A 12,485-nucleotide genomic window follows, 5' to 3' on the forward strand; every position below is an offset into this window, starting at 1 on the left:
AATCTTTCATGCGGCTCTCTCGTCCCTTCAATCCCACTAGCAGAAATTGTGCATTCCCATCACGGGACTTCTCCCGTTGTTCCGGGAAAGCTTTGATAGGGCGGCCCTTCTACCCCGGGGAGTAAACCACAGGCCCGCCCCCATGATGAGGCCCAGGGGCGCGCAGGAGCAAGGCTGCACCCGGGTTGACTCCAAGCCGCAAGAGCCCCTCGGCCCCGCACTCACCCGCACACCGCCCTCAGCTCGGCTGCCGCTTCCAGGCTGCAGCCCAGATCCCGGGCCACGGCCTCATCCTCCCGGCCGGAGTCTGCAACCCCTCGGCCCCCGGGCAGCGCCGTTGCCGGCGGCTCCTTCAGCGACAAGTCCCCTTCCCCGCGCAGCCGGCCAAGCCACAACTCCCCGAAAGCGGCCACATGGAAAACGCGCGTATTCGACTCAGGAAGCTCGTACTCTGGGAAGTTGCAGCCGCCACTGCTGGGAACCGGGTTCTGCCTGCCGCCCTCCCCGCCGCCGCACGTTGAGCCGCCCCTGCTGCCTTCAGCCATGTTCGCCCCTCTCCCTTCCCGGCGAAAAGCGGCTGATCAAGGCCTCGCGGGGCTTGCTGGGACTTGTAGTTGCGCGGAGCCCGGGCCGGCGAGCAACTGAGCTGCACTGGCACAGCTTTAGACACTACGTTTCCCGTCAGGCCGCGAGTTGGGCCCGCCCCCGGGCGTGGCACCCCGAGCCTCCGCGTGCAGGGCTTGAACTCATTGTTCTCTAGTCTCGGCTCACAGGAGAGTGGCTGCGGCTTTCTTTTCACCGCAGCTTGTCTGGGGTAGTTCTCAGCCCGCTCGGTTACGCAGCATCGCTCTATGCGGGATAGGGCGGTTTTGGCACGCCCCTTGGTCCCCCTCGTTGTTTTCCTCTCGGCCCTGAGGTGCGGAACTTCTCCTTGACTCCAGGGTTCGAGAGCTGCGCTGCTGCCTCACTGACCCAACGCCTAAGAGACTTGAGGGTCGAAGGCTGAGACCCGGGGCATGACTGGCCCTCCAGGTCCGGTTCGTTTAGAACCTCCTCAACGTCCCCATGTATATACGTGTATATATATACACGTATATACACGCGCAGAATAATGTTTATTGAGCGCCTACTGTGTATCAGACGCTGTACAGTATTATCCCTAACGTATATTTTTAAAAATCACAACAGCTTTTCCAGGCAGGTATTATCATCCCACTTTTGCTGTTGAGGAAGGAGTTAACTGCTAGGAAATAGAAGCAAGGTCGGAACTCTGGGATTTTATCTGTAAACTAAGAAACTCTCCCTCCAATCTGAGGACCTGAGGATGTGCCCTTAGACATAGCTTGTGTCAGACTGTGGAAGGGTTCGAAGGAAAAAAGCCAAGAGTTTAAATAAGCAAAGGCAGAAAACAGAGAAGTCACAGTGACTTGGAATAGTGGGGCTGAGGCCATCTTCTCCCCTAGACTTGCCATTATGTAAGCCAGTAATTTCTTTTATCTTTAGATAGTTTGAGTTGAATTCTCACAACCTGAAGACAATTAGTCTTCACAGTGCCTGTAAACCTTGCTCTAAATCCCTTAACAGGGGAGCTCTCACTCCAGAGAATGAAGTCATGTTTCAGATGTAATAACTCTAACATGTATCTGGAGATTGAGTAACATTGTCTTCAGGAGTGGAGACCACAATGGTTCCTGAGAAGCAGTGGGAAGGGGCAGGACCAGAAAGAACACAGCAAGGGAAGGTGGTTCACTATGAGGTGTGGCATTTCAGAACAGCATCTTTAGATGTGTGGATCGCAGGGATCAGGGGGGAAAGAAGGGTTAGTGGTCGGCACCAGCGGAACTCCTTTGAGTCTTAGCGTCAGCGGCCACTCTTTGGAATAAGTCTAAAGAGGTCCAGAATAACCACTGCAGCATAAAAATTATTTTGAGCTGAAGGCATTTGAGAATTGGCTTTTCTTCCTGAACTCCATTTATCTTCCTAAATGTGGAGCCTCCCCAAAGAACTCAATTGTCATAAATCCCCTCCCACAACTAGAGAAGATTGACTAGAAGTGGGCATCACACTTACACATTGTCACAAAGCTGTATCTCCCATCTGTTCTCCTAAAGACCTATTTATCTTTCCTGAAAGTCATTTGTTTTCCAATAAGTGCCCTTTCTCCCCCTCCCCTATTAAGAAGTCATTTGTTTTCCCATAAGTGCTGCGCTCCCCTTCCCCTTATCTCATTAAGATAGTACATAAGCCCAAATTCTAACCGCCTCCTTGAGTCAACTTTTTCTGTGAACTCCCATTAATCTGTCTTTTGTCAGTTTAATTCACAGTTCCCAAATGACAATATAAGAGTGTAGAGGAAGTTTCTCCTCTTCAGCCATGGCAAAGGAAGCTTCTGGCCCTGTTGCAAGTTTGGCAGAAAATGGGAGCATTTTTAGACCTGGAACTAGGACCAGACAACAACAGAGAAGAGATAGAAAGATTCTAAGATCCCAGGATAGATATAGTCCTTGTAATTCTGGGTGAGTTTTGTATGATTCCTGAGGGAGGAAAAAAAACAAAAACAAAGGTTTCCCAATTGTGGATGTTGGAACCAACCACTGGGTTGAGGTCGTGGCATTAATTTAGAGACAGGATTCTGAGTAGTTGCACAAACCAAGCTTATGACTCTTGATTGGAGAGTAGGAATAGGGAGACATGAGCTCTCAAAGTTTGCCTCTGAGCATTAGTTTCCTCACTTGACACGCTTACATGAGCTCATCAGGTGATGAAAACTGGCTTGCTGGGGGGAGCCGTGGCAAACTGGGGAGTACCAGCCTCTGTCTACAAAGCTACCATGGCTGCCATGTAGGAATGCAGGATTTCTCCACCAGAGCTTCCAACATTTCTAAAGAAGTCAGATATTTAACTTTTTAACAACAACAACAACAAAAGTGAAATCTCCTGATCTTCAAATGTGGGCAATTAATTTTGTTAAATTACTTAAACAAGGAGGCCATTAGATTGAGGTGGCTCTAATTCAATGGCAACCTGCCTCAGAAAACCAAAGTCTAAGTCTGTAAATGCCTCAAGGTTACAAAATCAAAATGCTAAGGACAACCAATCGCAAACAGCCAACTAGACTTCAAGCTATAACCATTCAATAATTGCTTTGCTTCTGCCTTTTCTCTATAAGATTCTCTCCCCAGGCTCCAGTCAGTGGAGTTCTCCTAACCACTTTCTGTTTGGTGCTGCCCTATTTGAATTGATTTTTGCTCAAAGAGAGTCAAAAATTTTAACATGCCTCAGTTTATCCTTTAACAGTTCATATAACATTTAAAAACAGTATTCAAACCAAACACAATACACATAGGCATCTGGCCAGTGGCCTACCTGTTTGTGATCTCTGATTTACTGTATCTCTAAAATTCACCCAGCTCCCAATTTATGTAATTCCAAAAGTGAACTTCTTTCGTCTTGGTTTCCAAAGTAATTCTACCACTGCCCCAAGGCCTCCTTTCTCAGAATTAGACTACAGGTAACTGGGAGTCTCACTTGGGGTTGAAACCATATGTTTCCCACATTTCAATAGTAACCGTCCAAGTTGTATTTCCATCTAGTTCTCTCTGATGTCTAAATCTTTCCTACAGCAAAGTCATTTATTTTATTCTTCTCCTCTGGCTTTGGCTTTTTTCCCTCTGAGTGGACAATTGGTCTGGATTTTTTAAAATAATTTTTGAATAAGCACATAATTCAAAAGGTAGAAATATCAACTGTATTATTATTGACTATATTCCAATATAGTCAATAACAATGTAATATCTTTGTATGGTGAGAGATGGTAACTACACTTATGGTGATCATTGTGTAATGTATAGAAATATCATATCGCTATGTTGTGCACCAGGAACTAACATAGTGTTGTAGGTCAATGATACTTCAAAAAACAAACTCATAGAAAAAGAGATCAGACTGTGGTTACCAGGGGCAAGGGGTGGAGAGAGGGAGACTGGATGAAAGTGGTCAAAAAGTAGAAACTTACAGTTATAAGATAAATGAGTACAAGGGATGTAATGTACAACATGATTAACATAATTATTGCTGCTATATATTATATATGAAAGTTAAGAGAGTGTATCCTAAGAGTTCTCATCACAAGGAAGAAAATAGTTTTTTTCTTTTCCTTTTACTTTGTATCTATATAAGATGATGGATATTCCCTAAACTTATTGTGATAATCGCTTCATTGATGTATGTAATCATTATGCTGTACACCTTAAACTTATACAGTGCTGTATGTCAATTATATCTCAATAAAAGTGGAAGAACAAAAAGATACAAACATCATGCAGTGAAAGTCTCCCTTTCTATCTTTCCCCCAGTCATGTACAGCCCCTTCCTAGATTTCTGGAGGCAACCATAACCTCCAGTTAGCAATTTCTTGTGTATCTTTCCAGAGAAATCATGTATTTTATATAAATATATATGTATGTATGTATACATATTGCACACACACATATGTATGCATGTACACACATATTTTGCATACATGCTGTTCTCTATTCTATACCTCATGTTTTTCATGTGAGGTTATATCTTAAGACATCCTTTTATATAAATATAAAGAGCATCCTATTTCTTCCACTGTATCTGTCAAATTTCTTTAACTAGTTCTCCCTTGAAGTACATTTAGGCTGTTTGTACTCTTCTGCTTGTACAATTAATGCAGCAATGAAAAATCTTACAGGCAGTCATTTTGCTGATTACTATCTGTCCTCAGGCCCCAATTAAAAACTCTATTTAAAAATTATTCTTTTGCACTCTCTTGGATTACTCACCCTGGGGGAAGCTGGCTGCATGTCATGAGGACACTCAGATGTCACTATGGAGAGGCTGATATAATGAGGAACTGAGAAGAGGCCTCTTACCGTTGATCAGCACTAACCTGTCAGGTAGTTGAGAGAACCACCTTGGAAGCAGACCCTCCAGGCCAGTCAAGCCTAAGAGAATTGCATTCCTGCCAACACTAACTCATCTGTTCCCAGATTCCTAACCCACAGAAATTGCGTGAGATAATAAATATTTAAGCTGCCACATTTTGGGGTAACCTGTTACACAGCAATAGATAACTAATGGAGTGAGGTGAATACAGCCATGTATTAAGAGGTTAAATCGGGGCTTCCCTGGTGGCGCAGTGGTTGAGAGTCCGCCTGCCGATGCAGGGGACATGGGATCGTGACCCGGTCCGGGAAGATCCCACATGCCGCGGAGCGGCTGGGCCCGTGAGCCATGGCCGCTGCGCGTCCGGAGCCTGTGCTCCGCAACGGGAGAGGCCACAGCAGTGAGAGGCCCGCGAACCGCAAAAAAAAAAAAAAAAGAGGTTAAATCTATACAAGGGACCTTGCCAGAGAGGCAAGAAGTAGGGAAATAATTAAGGAAACATTTGCAATAATCCAGTTAAGAGGCAATGGAGGGTCTATGAAAAGAGACAAGGATGGGCTCATCCAGCCCTGGAGAAACAACCTGAGTTTGTACATTAATGATGATATCCTATAATAGCAATTTTAGTACATTAATGATGTTATCGACAACAGCAATTTTAGTCATCTGACTCTGGTTGATTAGAGTTCAGTTGGCACAGAATTGAGGTCAGAGGGGACAAGAAAGGGAATAAAGTTTTGGATAGAGAGATTAATCACAAACTCAGTAAGGGAACTTGGTTTTAGGGGGACTTGGTTTCGATAATAAAAATGCATGAAGATTCATCTACTTGAACAGCAATATTTCTAAAAATGACTGATTCTGAGAGTATTAAATGCTATTGCACCCACTGAAATCACCTTTCAACTGTGACCTTGGTCAGGCTCCTCGTATTGAATGGTGACTTCCTTCTCCTAGTCATCTTCTTTTGACTCTCTGTTGATCCTATCTTGTTGAATAGCATTTCCAATTGTGGGACACCATTTGGGGAACATTCTTGCCTTGAGGTGCTGACATCTTGTTTGGGAAATATCTGGATAATGAAGATTATGTCCTGTTTTGTCTGTTCTTTCCTTTGCTTTTACCGCTGTGAAATACACACACACAGACACATACACATATAAAGGATTCTTTTGGTTAAGCGTTGTTTGTGTTTCAAAGCACTGATGAGTTTTATCTAAAAATAGAAATGATGCCTCTAAATTTACAAATACTCTTTTGCAATCCAACCGTCATCTTGACTAAGCATAAATCTCTACTGATCAATTACCAAAGCTACACTGCTGTGGCCATATTCTAAACCAACTGATTTTTCAATTGGGCTGGGCTCAGTCATTTACATTTGACCCATGATTAGCAGGGAGCATACCTAAATTTAAGTGGCAATTATAGCGTGCTGGATCTTTCTTAGTTTCGGGTTCTGTGGGGCAGGCATTCCCAAAAGGTTCAAAGAAAGGCCCTGCAAGAGCAACTGTGGAACAGCTTCGGCTACAGCCACGTCTTCTTTGGTACTTCTACTGAGAGGGGTAGGGCCAAATGCCCAATTCTCATTCACCCCTTAGGCACCGAGAGGCTTTAGGAAAATAAGAACTAGCCAGCTCTTTCCACAACACAGTTGAGGACACCTTGAAGATACCAAAAGGAGAAAATCTTTTGCTTTGTGCTGTTCCTGGATTCTCTGCTTCAACAGATTACATGTTCATGTGGAGGATTGCTTTCCTGAAGCCAGGGGACCATGTGGGAGTTTATCTCTGCCAAAGAAAGGAGTAGCAGAAGGACGGAAAGGGAATGTGTGACGGGAAAGACAGCTGAAGTACCCTTAGTCGTAAAGGCAGTTGGTAGAATAATAACAACAATTTAGTGAGAAGTAAGATTTATAACCTTTCAGAGGCCTGATATGAATTATAAGGAATTTTAACAACCGAGGTGGAAAACCTGAATTGAGTGTCCTCTTCAATTCTAAGCAATGATCCTTTTCAAAGCTGAATGACTGTTAATAGATATATATTTGCATAATGAATTTTTAAAAATAATCATTGTTTTTTTTTTGGCTGCGTTGGGTCTTTGGTGCTGCGCGCGGGTTTTCTCTAGCTGCGGTAAGCAGGGGCTACTCTTCGTTGCGGTGCACGGGCTTCTCATTGTGGTGGCTTCTCTTGTTGCGGAGCACAGGCTCTAGGGGCGCAGGCTTCAGTAGTTGTGGCACGAGGGCTCAGTAGTTGTGGCTCATGGGCCCTAGAGCACAGGCTCAGTAGTTGTGGCGCACAAGCTTAGTTGCTCCGAGGCATGTGGGATCTTCCTGGACCAGGGACTGAACCCGTGTCCCTTGCACTGGCAGGCGGATTCTTAACCACTGAGCCACTAGGGAAATCCTGCATAATGGTTTTTTTTTAATTCTCTAAATTGTCTCCAACTAATTGTTTTAAGATACCTCTATTGTTTGCTGTTCTCCCACCATCCCCACCTCTGTTCCACTGATAAGTACAAATTAGGCAATTAGCTTTTTCCAAGAACAATGCCAAATTTATTGGAAGGTATTTAAAATCTTGGATTAACAAAGAGAGTGAGAGGGTCTACTGGTAGAAAATAATAGAATCAGAGAAAAGAAGTATCAGAAAACATTTTAGTCCCTTTTGATGATAGGGACTGTGGACATGGAGAGATGTGGAAGAAGCTGTCATTTTTTGGAGGGAGGCTTGAACCAGGACATTGTCTGACTCCCATGATGTGAGGCTGGTATCATCCTAAGATTCTGCAACCAAGCATACTTTTTAAAAATCTGTTGAAGTTCACCTATTACCTCTATGAGACACATTCACTGATGTAAGAGGAAAAGATCCTGGAAATGGTATAAAATGATTGAAGGTTAGAAGCTGTGGGACCAGGTAATGAAATACTCTCTGATATTAGATTTTGCCCTTATCTCAGAAGGAAAGCATCTTTCCACTGTAAAGTTTCTTTCTTTCCATACTCCTTGGAAGCAAGTCACTAAGCACAGTTCATACTCATGGGGGTGTGGAGTGGGGAAGGAGTGGGAATTAAGTTTCATCTTCTGGAGCAGGGAGTAGTTACATATTGATAAGTTATTTGAAATCCTATAAGGGAGATTTGTCTCTTCTCCTTCACTTATTTAATTATTCAATCTTTTATTTATATCAGTGTGGACTCATGGATATTTATTTTATGTTTTGGACTATCATCCATCACTATGTATTAATCACGTGCTTCAGATGCTTTGACATCGGGGTCGTGCTGAGCCTGGAGGGACTGCCCCTCCCAGGGATAGCCAATTTCTAGAGATAGTAAAGGATTCTCCTTTGAGTGTGCCTTTCAAATGCAAACCAATCTACCCAGAATGGGCACCCCGCCCCGCCCCCCCACCTCCTCTATCAGGTTCTCACTCTCAAGGTTACTATTCCTCTGCCCTAATTAGCCAGGTCCAGGCACCAGCCAACTACAGGCAGCCCCTATGCTCCAGAACCACTGAAATTATTTAAATCAGCCAATCCTAAACCTGCTTACCTTGCCTCACCTGTTTCTTCCTGCAGAAACTACAATAAGGGCTCTTGCCCACATTTCCCTCTTGCTCCCTCTGCCTCCTGATCAATCCTGGTGCTTCCTCCTGTGGCCCCCTGCTGTGTGGCATGCCCCCTCTTAGGAACCGTGAGCAACAAACCATCTTTACACTGGCAGTCATCTCTTGATCTGCTAGCCTTCACCATAGATGAATAATAATAAAACCTACATTTTAAAGCTACTTATTTATTTTATTGCTCACATTGTTCCAGCTTTGGTTATTGAGAGCTATTTCAGATCGGCTCCTGTGTCCCTTTCACATCCACCCTGTCCTCTTGTTTTTTGAGCACTTCCTCACTTTCCGGGGCAACAAGATGCTTCTGACTCATATACTCCCTGCCCAATGCCTAGAATCAGCCATTTCTCCAAGACACCATGGTTCTTTTTATTGGAGAATGGTATCACCATTGATTTTTGTAAATAAAGTTTTATTTACATGAACACAGTCATGTTTATTCAATTTCTCATTGTTTATGACTGGTTTTGCATTACAACAGCAGAGTTTAGTAGTTACAAGAGACTGAATGGCCTGAAAATCCTGAAATATTTGCTATCTGGCCCTTTACGGATGTTAACTAGACTGTGTGATCATTTCACAATACATACAAATATTGAATCATTATGTTGTACATCTGAAACTAACATAATGTTACATGTCAATTATACCTCAATAAAAAAATATGTAATTATAGTAAAAAAATGTTTGCTGACTCCTTTTTTAGATGAAGGTGACGTGCTTCTTTCTTTCTCTTTAAAATTTATTTTATTGAAGTATAGTTGTTTTACAAGGTTGTGTTAATTTCTGCTGTACAGCAAAGTGATTCAGTTATACATATGTATATTCTTTTCTCGTATTCTTTTCTATTATAGTTTATCACAGGATTTTTTTTTTTTTTTTTTTTGCTGTACGCGGGCCTCTCACTGTTGTGGCCTCTCCCGTTGCAGAGCACAGGCTCCGGACCCACAGGCTCAGCGGCCATGGCTCACGGGCCCAGCTGCTCCGCGGCATGTGGGATCTTCCCGGACCAGGGCACAAACCCGTGTCCCCGCATTGGCAGGTGGACTCTCAACCACTGCGCCACCAGGGAAGCCCTATCACAGGATATTGAATATAGTTCTCTGTGCTATACAGTAGGGCCTTGTTGTTTATCCAATCTATATATAATAGTTTGCATCTGCTAATCCCAAACTCCCAATCCATCCCTCCCCTACCCGCTTGGCAACCACAAGTCTGTTCTCTATGTTGCTTATTTCTATAAGAATAGACAGAGGTCTTATAGAAGTCCAAAAACTGAAGTGTTCATGAGCTCTGACACCAGGAATCAACAGTACATTTTCTTCCACGGCTTTCTGGCTTCCATTGTGCATTTCCCCTCCATTCCTTTCCTCTCTATCAGGTAGTTCTTACTGGCCCCTTATGTAGGCTGCTAAGTTGCGGTGCGGAGAAACTCCCCTTCTAGCTAGGTTAGAAGGGAGCAGCTGGTAAAGAGGAATTTAATTAGAGTTGGCACCACCTTCTAGGATGGTAAAGAGAGCCACGTACACCTCTGGTCATGTAAGCTAGGCCCAGGGAGAAAAAGAAAAAAAGCAATTCCTTCCAACACAATTATGCTTTTGCAACTTGTCGAATTAATGCCATTTTCACACACATTTTCCTTGTATATGATTAGACACTGTAGCTGAGAAAAAAACTACTCACCTTGGAGAGTGTTCCCTGCTTTTTAGGAACATTTCTAAAGATGTCAAGCACATCAAACACTAGGGATTATCCTCGTGCTTCCAGAGTCAGCAGTGACTAAGCAAAGCAGAGCCTCTCAGGTGCTCGAGTTTGCAACTCCCTGCAAAAGACAGAGAGGAGGACTGTCCTCTTCCTCCAAGGAGGGCAGGGGTTTACTGAGGGAGTGGGCAGGCATGGGGGCACCTTGCTGGAGGATTCAAAGAGAGGCTACATAGGTGGAGAGGGGTTGAAGAGAGGGAACATTTATATTAGACTCCCTACTTTTGAAGACCTAGTCTGGAAGGCATTTGCTGGTGTCTAGCAGAATAAAAAATAAAGTCCAACACCATCACAAGCCTAATCCTGGGTGATGAACATCTGTAGCTCATTCATAATACAGTTTGTATCTGGTCAGGGGAGACTGAGCAGCAAAGCTTCTCGGGAAGGAGCAGTAAGTGCTCTCTGATGGCTTAGTCGTGCTCCAGCAATGAGAGGGCAGGAGACACGCCTACAGCATGGGGGCAGAGTCTCGCAGCACCAGAGACAGTCAGACTGCCTTCTCCCTTAAGGCAGAAAAGAAGAGATCTGTACTGCTTTGCCCCACATGCTTCATATTCGCGTGCTGCATAAGGACACCTGATAAGGCTGCCAGATTTAGCAAACGAAAAGTACGGGACATCCACTTACATTTGAATTTCAGATATACATAATGAATGAATAACTTTTTAGTATAAGTATATCCCCATGCACGATCTGGGATATACTTTTACGAAAAAACGTTTTGTTGTTTTTGTTGATCTGAAATTCAAATTCAACTACTCTTTATTTTATCTGGCAACCCTATGCCTGGGTCTACTTCATAACCTTTCAGATCAGCTCATGGAGCTGCCAGAAACTTCTCTCTAGATCTTTTGAGGGAGAGAGCAAAAGCTAGAGGCAGAAAGAGGACAGGACTGGCCCAGTTTTTCCTGTTTTGGAAAAGCCCTGCGTACCAGGCCGTGCTAGGCCATTGGTCAGCATTCAAATGACCCTGTCCTGTGTCCACTTCCAGTCTAACCAGTGTGGCCATGGTCATGGCTGTTGGGAGGTGTGGCGGCCCATACAGAGTTTGTTTACATAGGTAGAAGGCAGTTAGGCATGTCATTATGTCCAGGGCATTTATGTCTGCCAGCAGGTTCCTTCACTCCAGCCCCCCTCTTCCCCCACTTCTCTACCTCACGCCAGAAGAGGCTCCTTTTCTAGAACCCGTAACCTGAACTCAGTGCTGGCCCCTCTCCTCCCTTAGTTTGAAGACTCTCACATATGACTCCGATGTTTTTTGACCTGCTTAACTGCCTCCTGACACTCACTCACTCTTGCCCCCATCAGGTTGACCTTCTAGCCTGCTTCTTTTCCTGCACTATTTTCCTCTGTTCATCCAGATCATTTAAGGCTCAACTAAAATCACTCAGTTCTGTGAAGGCTTTCCCACTCCAATCTGTACTGTTCTGTCCAAACTTTATACCTTGTCCTGGATCACCTCAGAAGTTTAATTGGCCTGTTTGTTTCCTTTCTTTTAAATTGAAAATCAAAATCATAGAACTAAAAACTTTTTAAGCACTCATAATGCCAACAATCCCAACCTAAAATGACTTTTTAAAAATTTTGTAATATGCATATATCATTTATATGGCTGCCTGCTGTCCCATATTTATATCTTTCAGCTTTTGTGATCTGAGAGTTAAGACTCCTTGTCACGCAGTTCCAAATAGCAACAACCCAAGAGGATGATTAATCCACCTTAGAGCACATGCCCACCACATAGTATCCCATTCCTTTCAACCAGTGGCTGTGGCTAGAGAAATGACCTGTTACGTTTGGCTAGATCTAGATCACCCTGTGGCCACGGGATTAGGTACTATGATCGACAGAGTTCGCAAGTAGATGGGAGAACAGTACTCCAAAGGAAGGAACGTAATCATGGGTAGACAGAAATAAGAGCTGTCTACAAAAACCAAGGTTCTTCTAAGTTTTGGTAGAATGACCCAATCCCCTCAAATCTGGTCATCCTTTGGTGAATTGAAAACAAAAATTTTGCAACTCTTACATTGAGGACTGAACTCTCAGGCAATGGTATGTGTCAGAGGACACTCTAATTTGAGAGACACTGATTTTACTTAATTATACCTTCTTTCCTTTGAGTGTCTGAATAAATTTTATAATAATCAGATGGTATGGAATGTCTAAGGAGGATTATTGTTCT

General features: G+C 43.7%; 1 protein-coding gene across 4 annotated transcripts in view; it reads right to left on the minus strand.

Annotated features, from left to right (window-relative positions):
- Positions 1 to 12,485, minus strand: part of SNAPC3 (small nuclear RNA activating complex polypeptide 3) — a 116,830-nt gene that overhangs the window by 42,503 nt on the left and 61,842 nt on the right. For 2 of the 4 annotated variants that reach the window (XM_079927385.1, XM_079927384.1), the window contains 2 exons: positions 10,226 to 10,364; positions 5,814 to 6,040 (listed from right to left, as the gene is read on the minus strand). In XM_079927385.1, the coding sequence (XP_079783511.1) occupies positions 5,814 to 5,917 (104 nt within the window). In that variant the 5' untranslated portion in view covers positions 5,918 to 6,040; positions 10,226 to 10,364. Of the gene's footprint in view, positions 1 to 225; positions 559 to 5,813; positions 6,041 to 10,225; positions 10,365 to 12,485 lie in introns of those variants that run through there. The other 2 variants (XM_079927386.1, XM_079927383.1) reach the window with 2 other exon arrangements.

This window comes from Stenella coeruleoalba (assembly GCF_951394435.1).
Source record: "Stenella coeruleoalba genome assembly, chromosome: 7".
Lineage (NCBI taxonomy): Eukaryota > Metazoa > Chordata > Mammalia > Artiodactyla > Delphinidae > Stenella > Stenella coeruleoalba.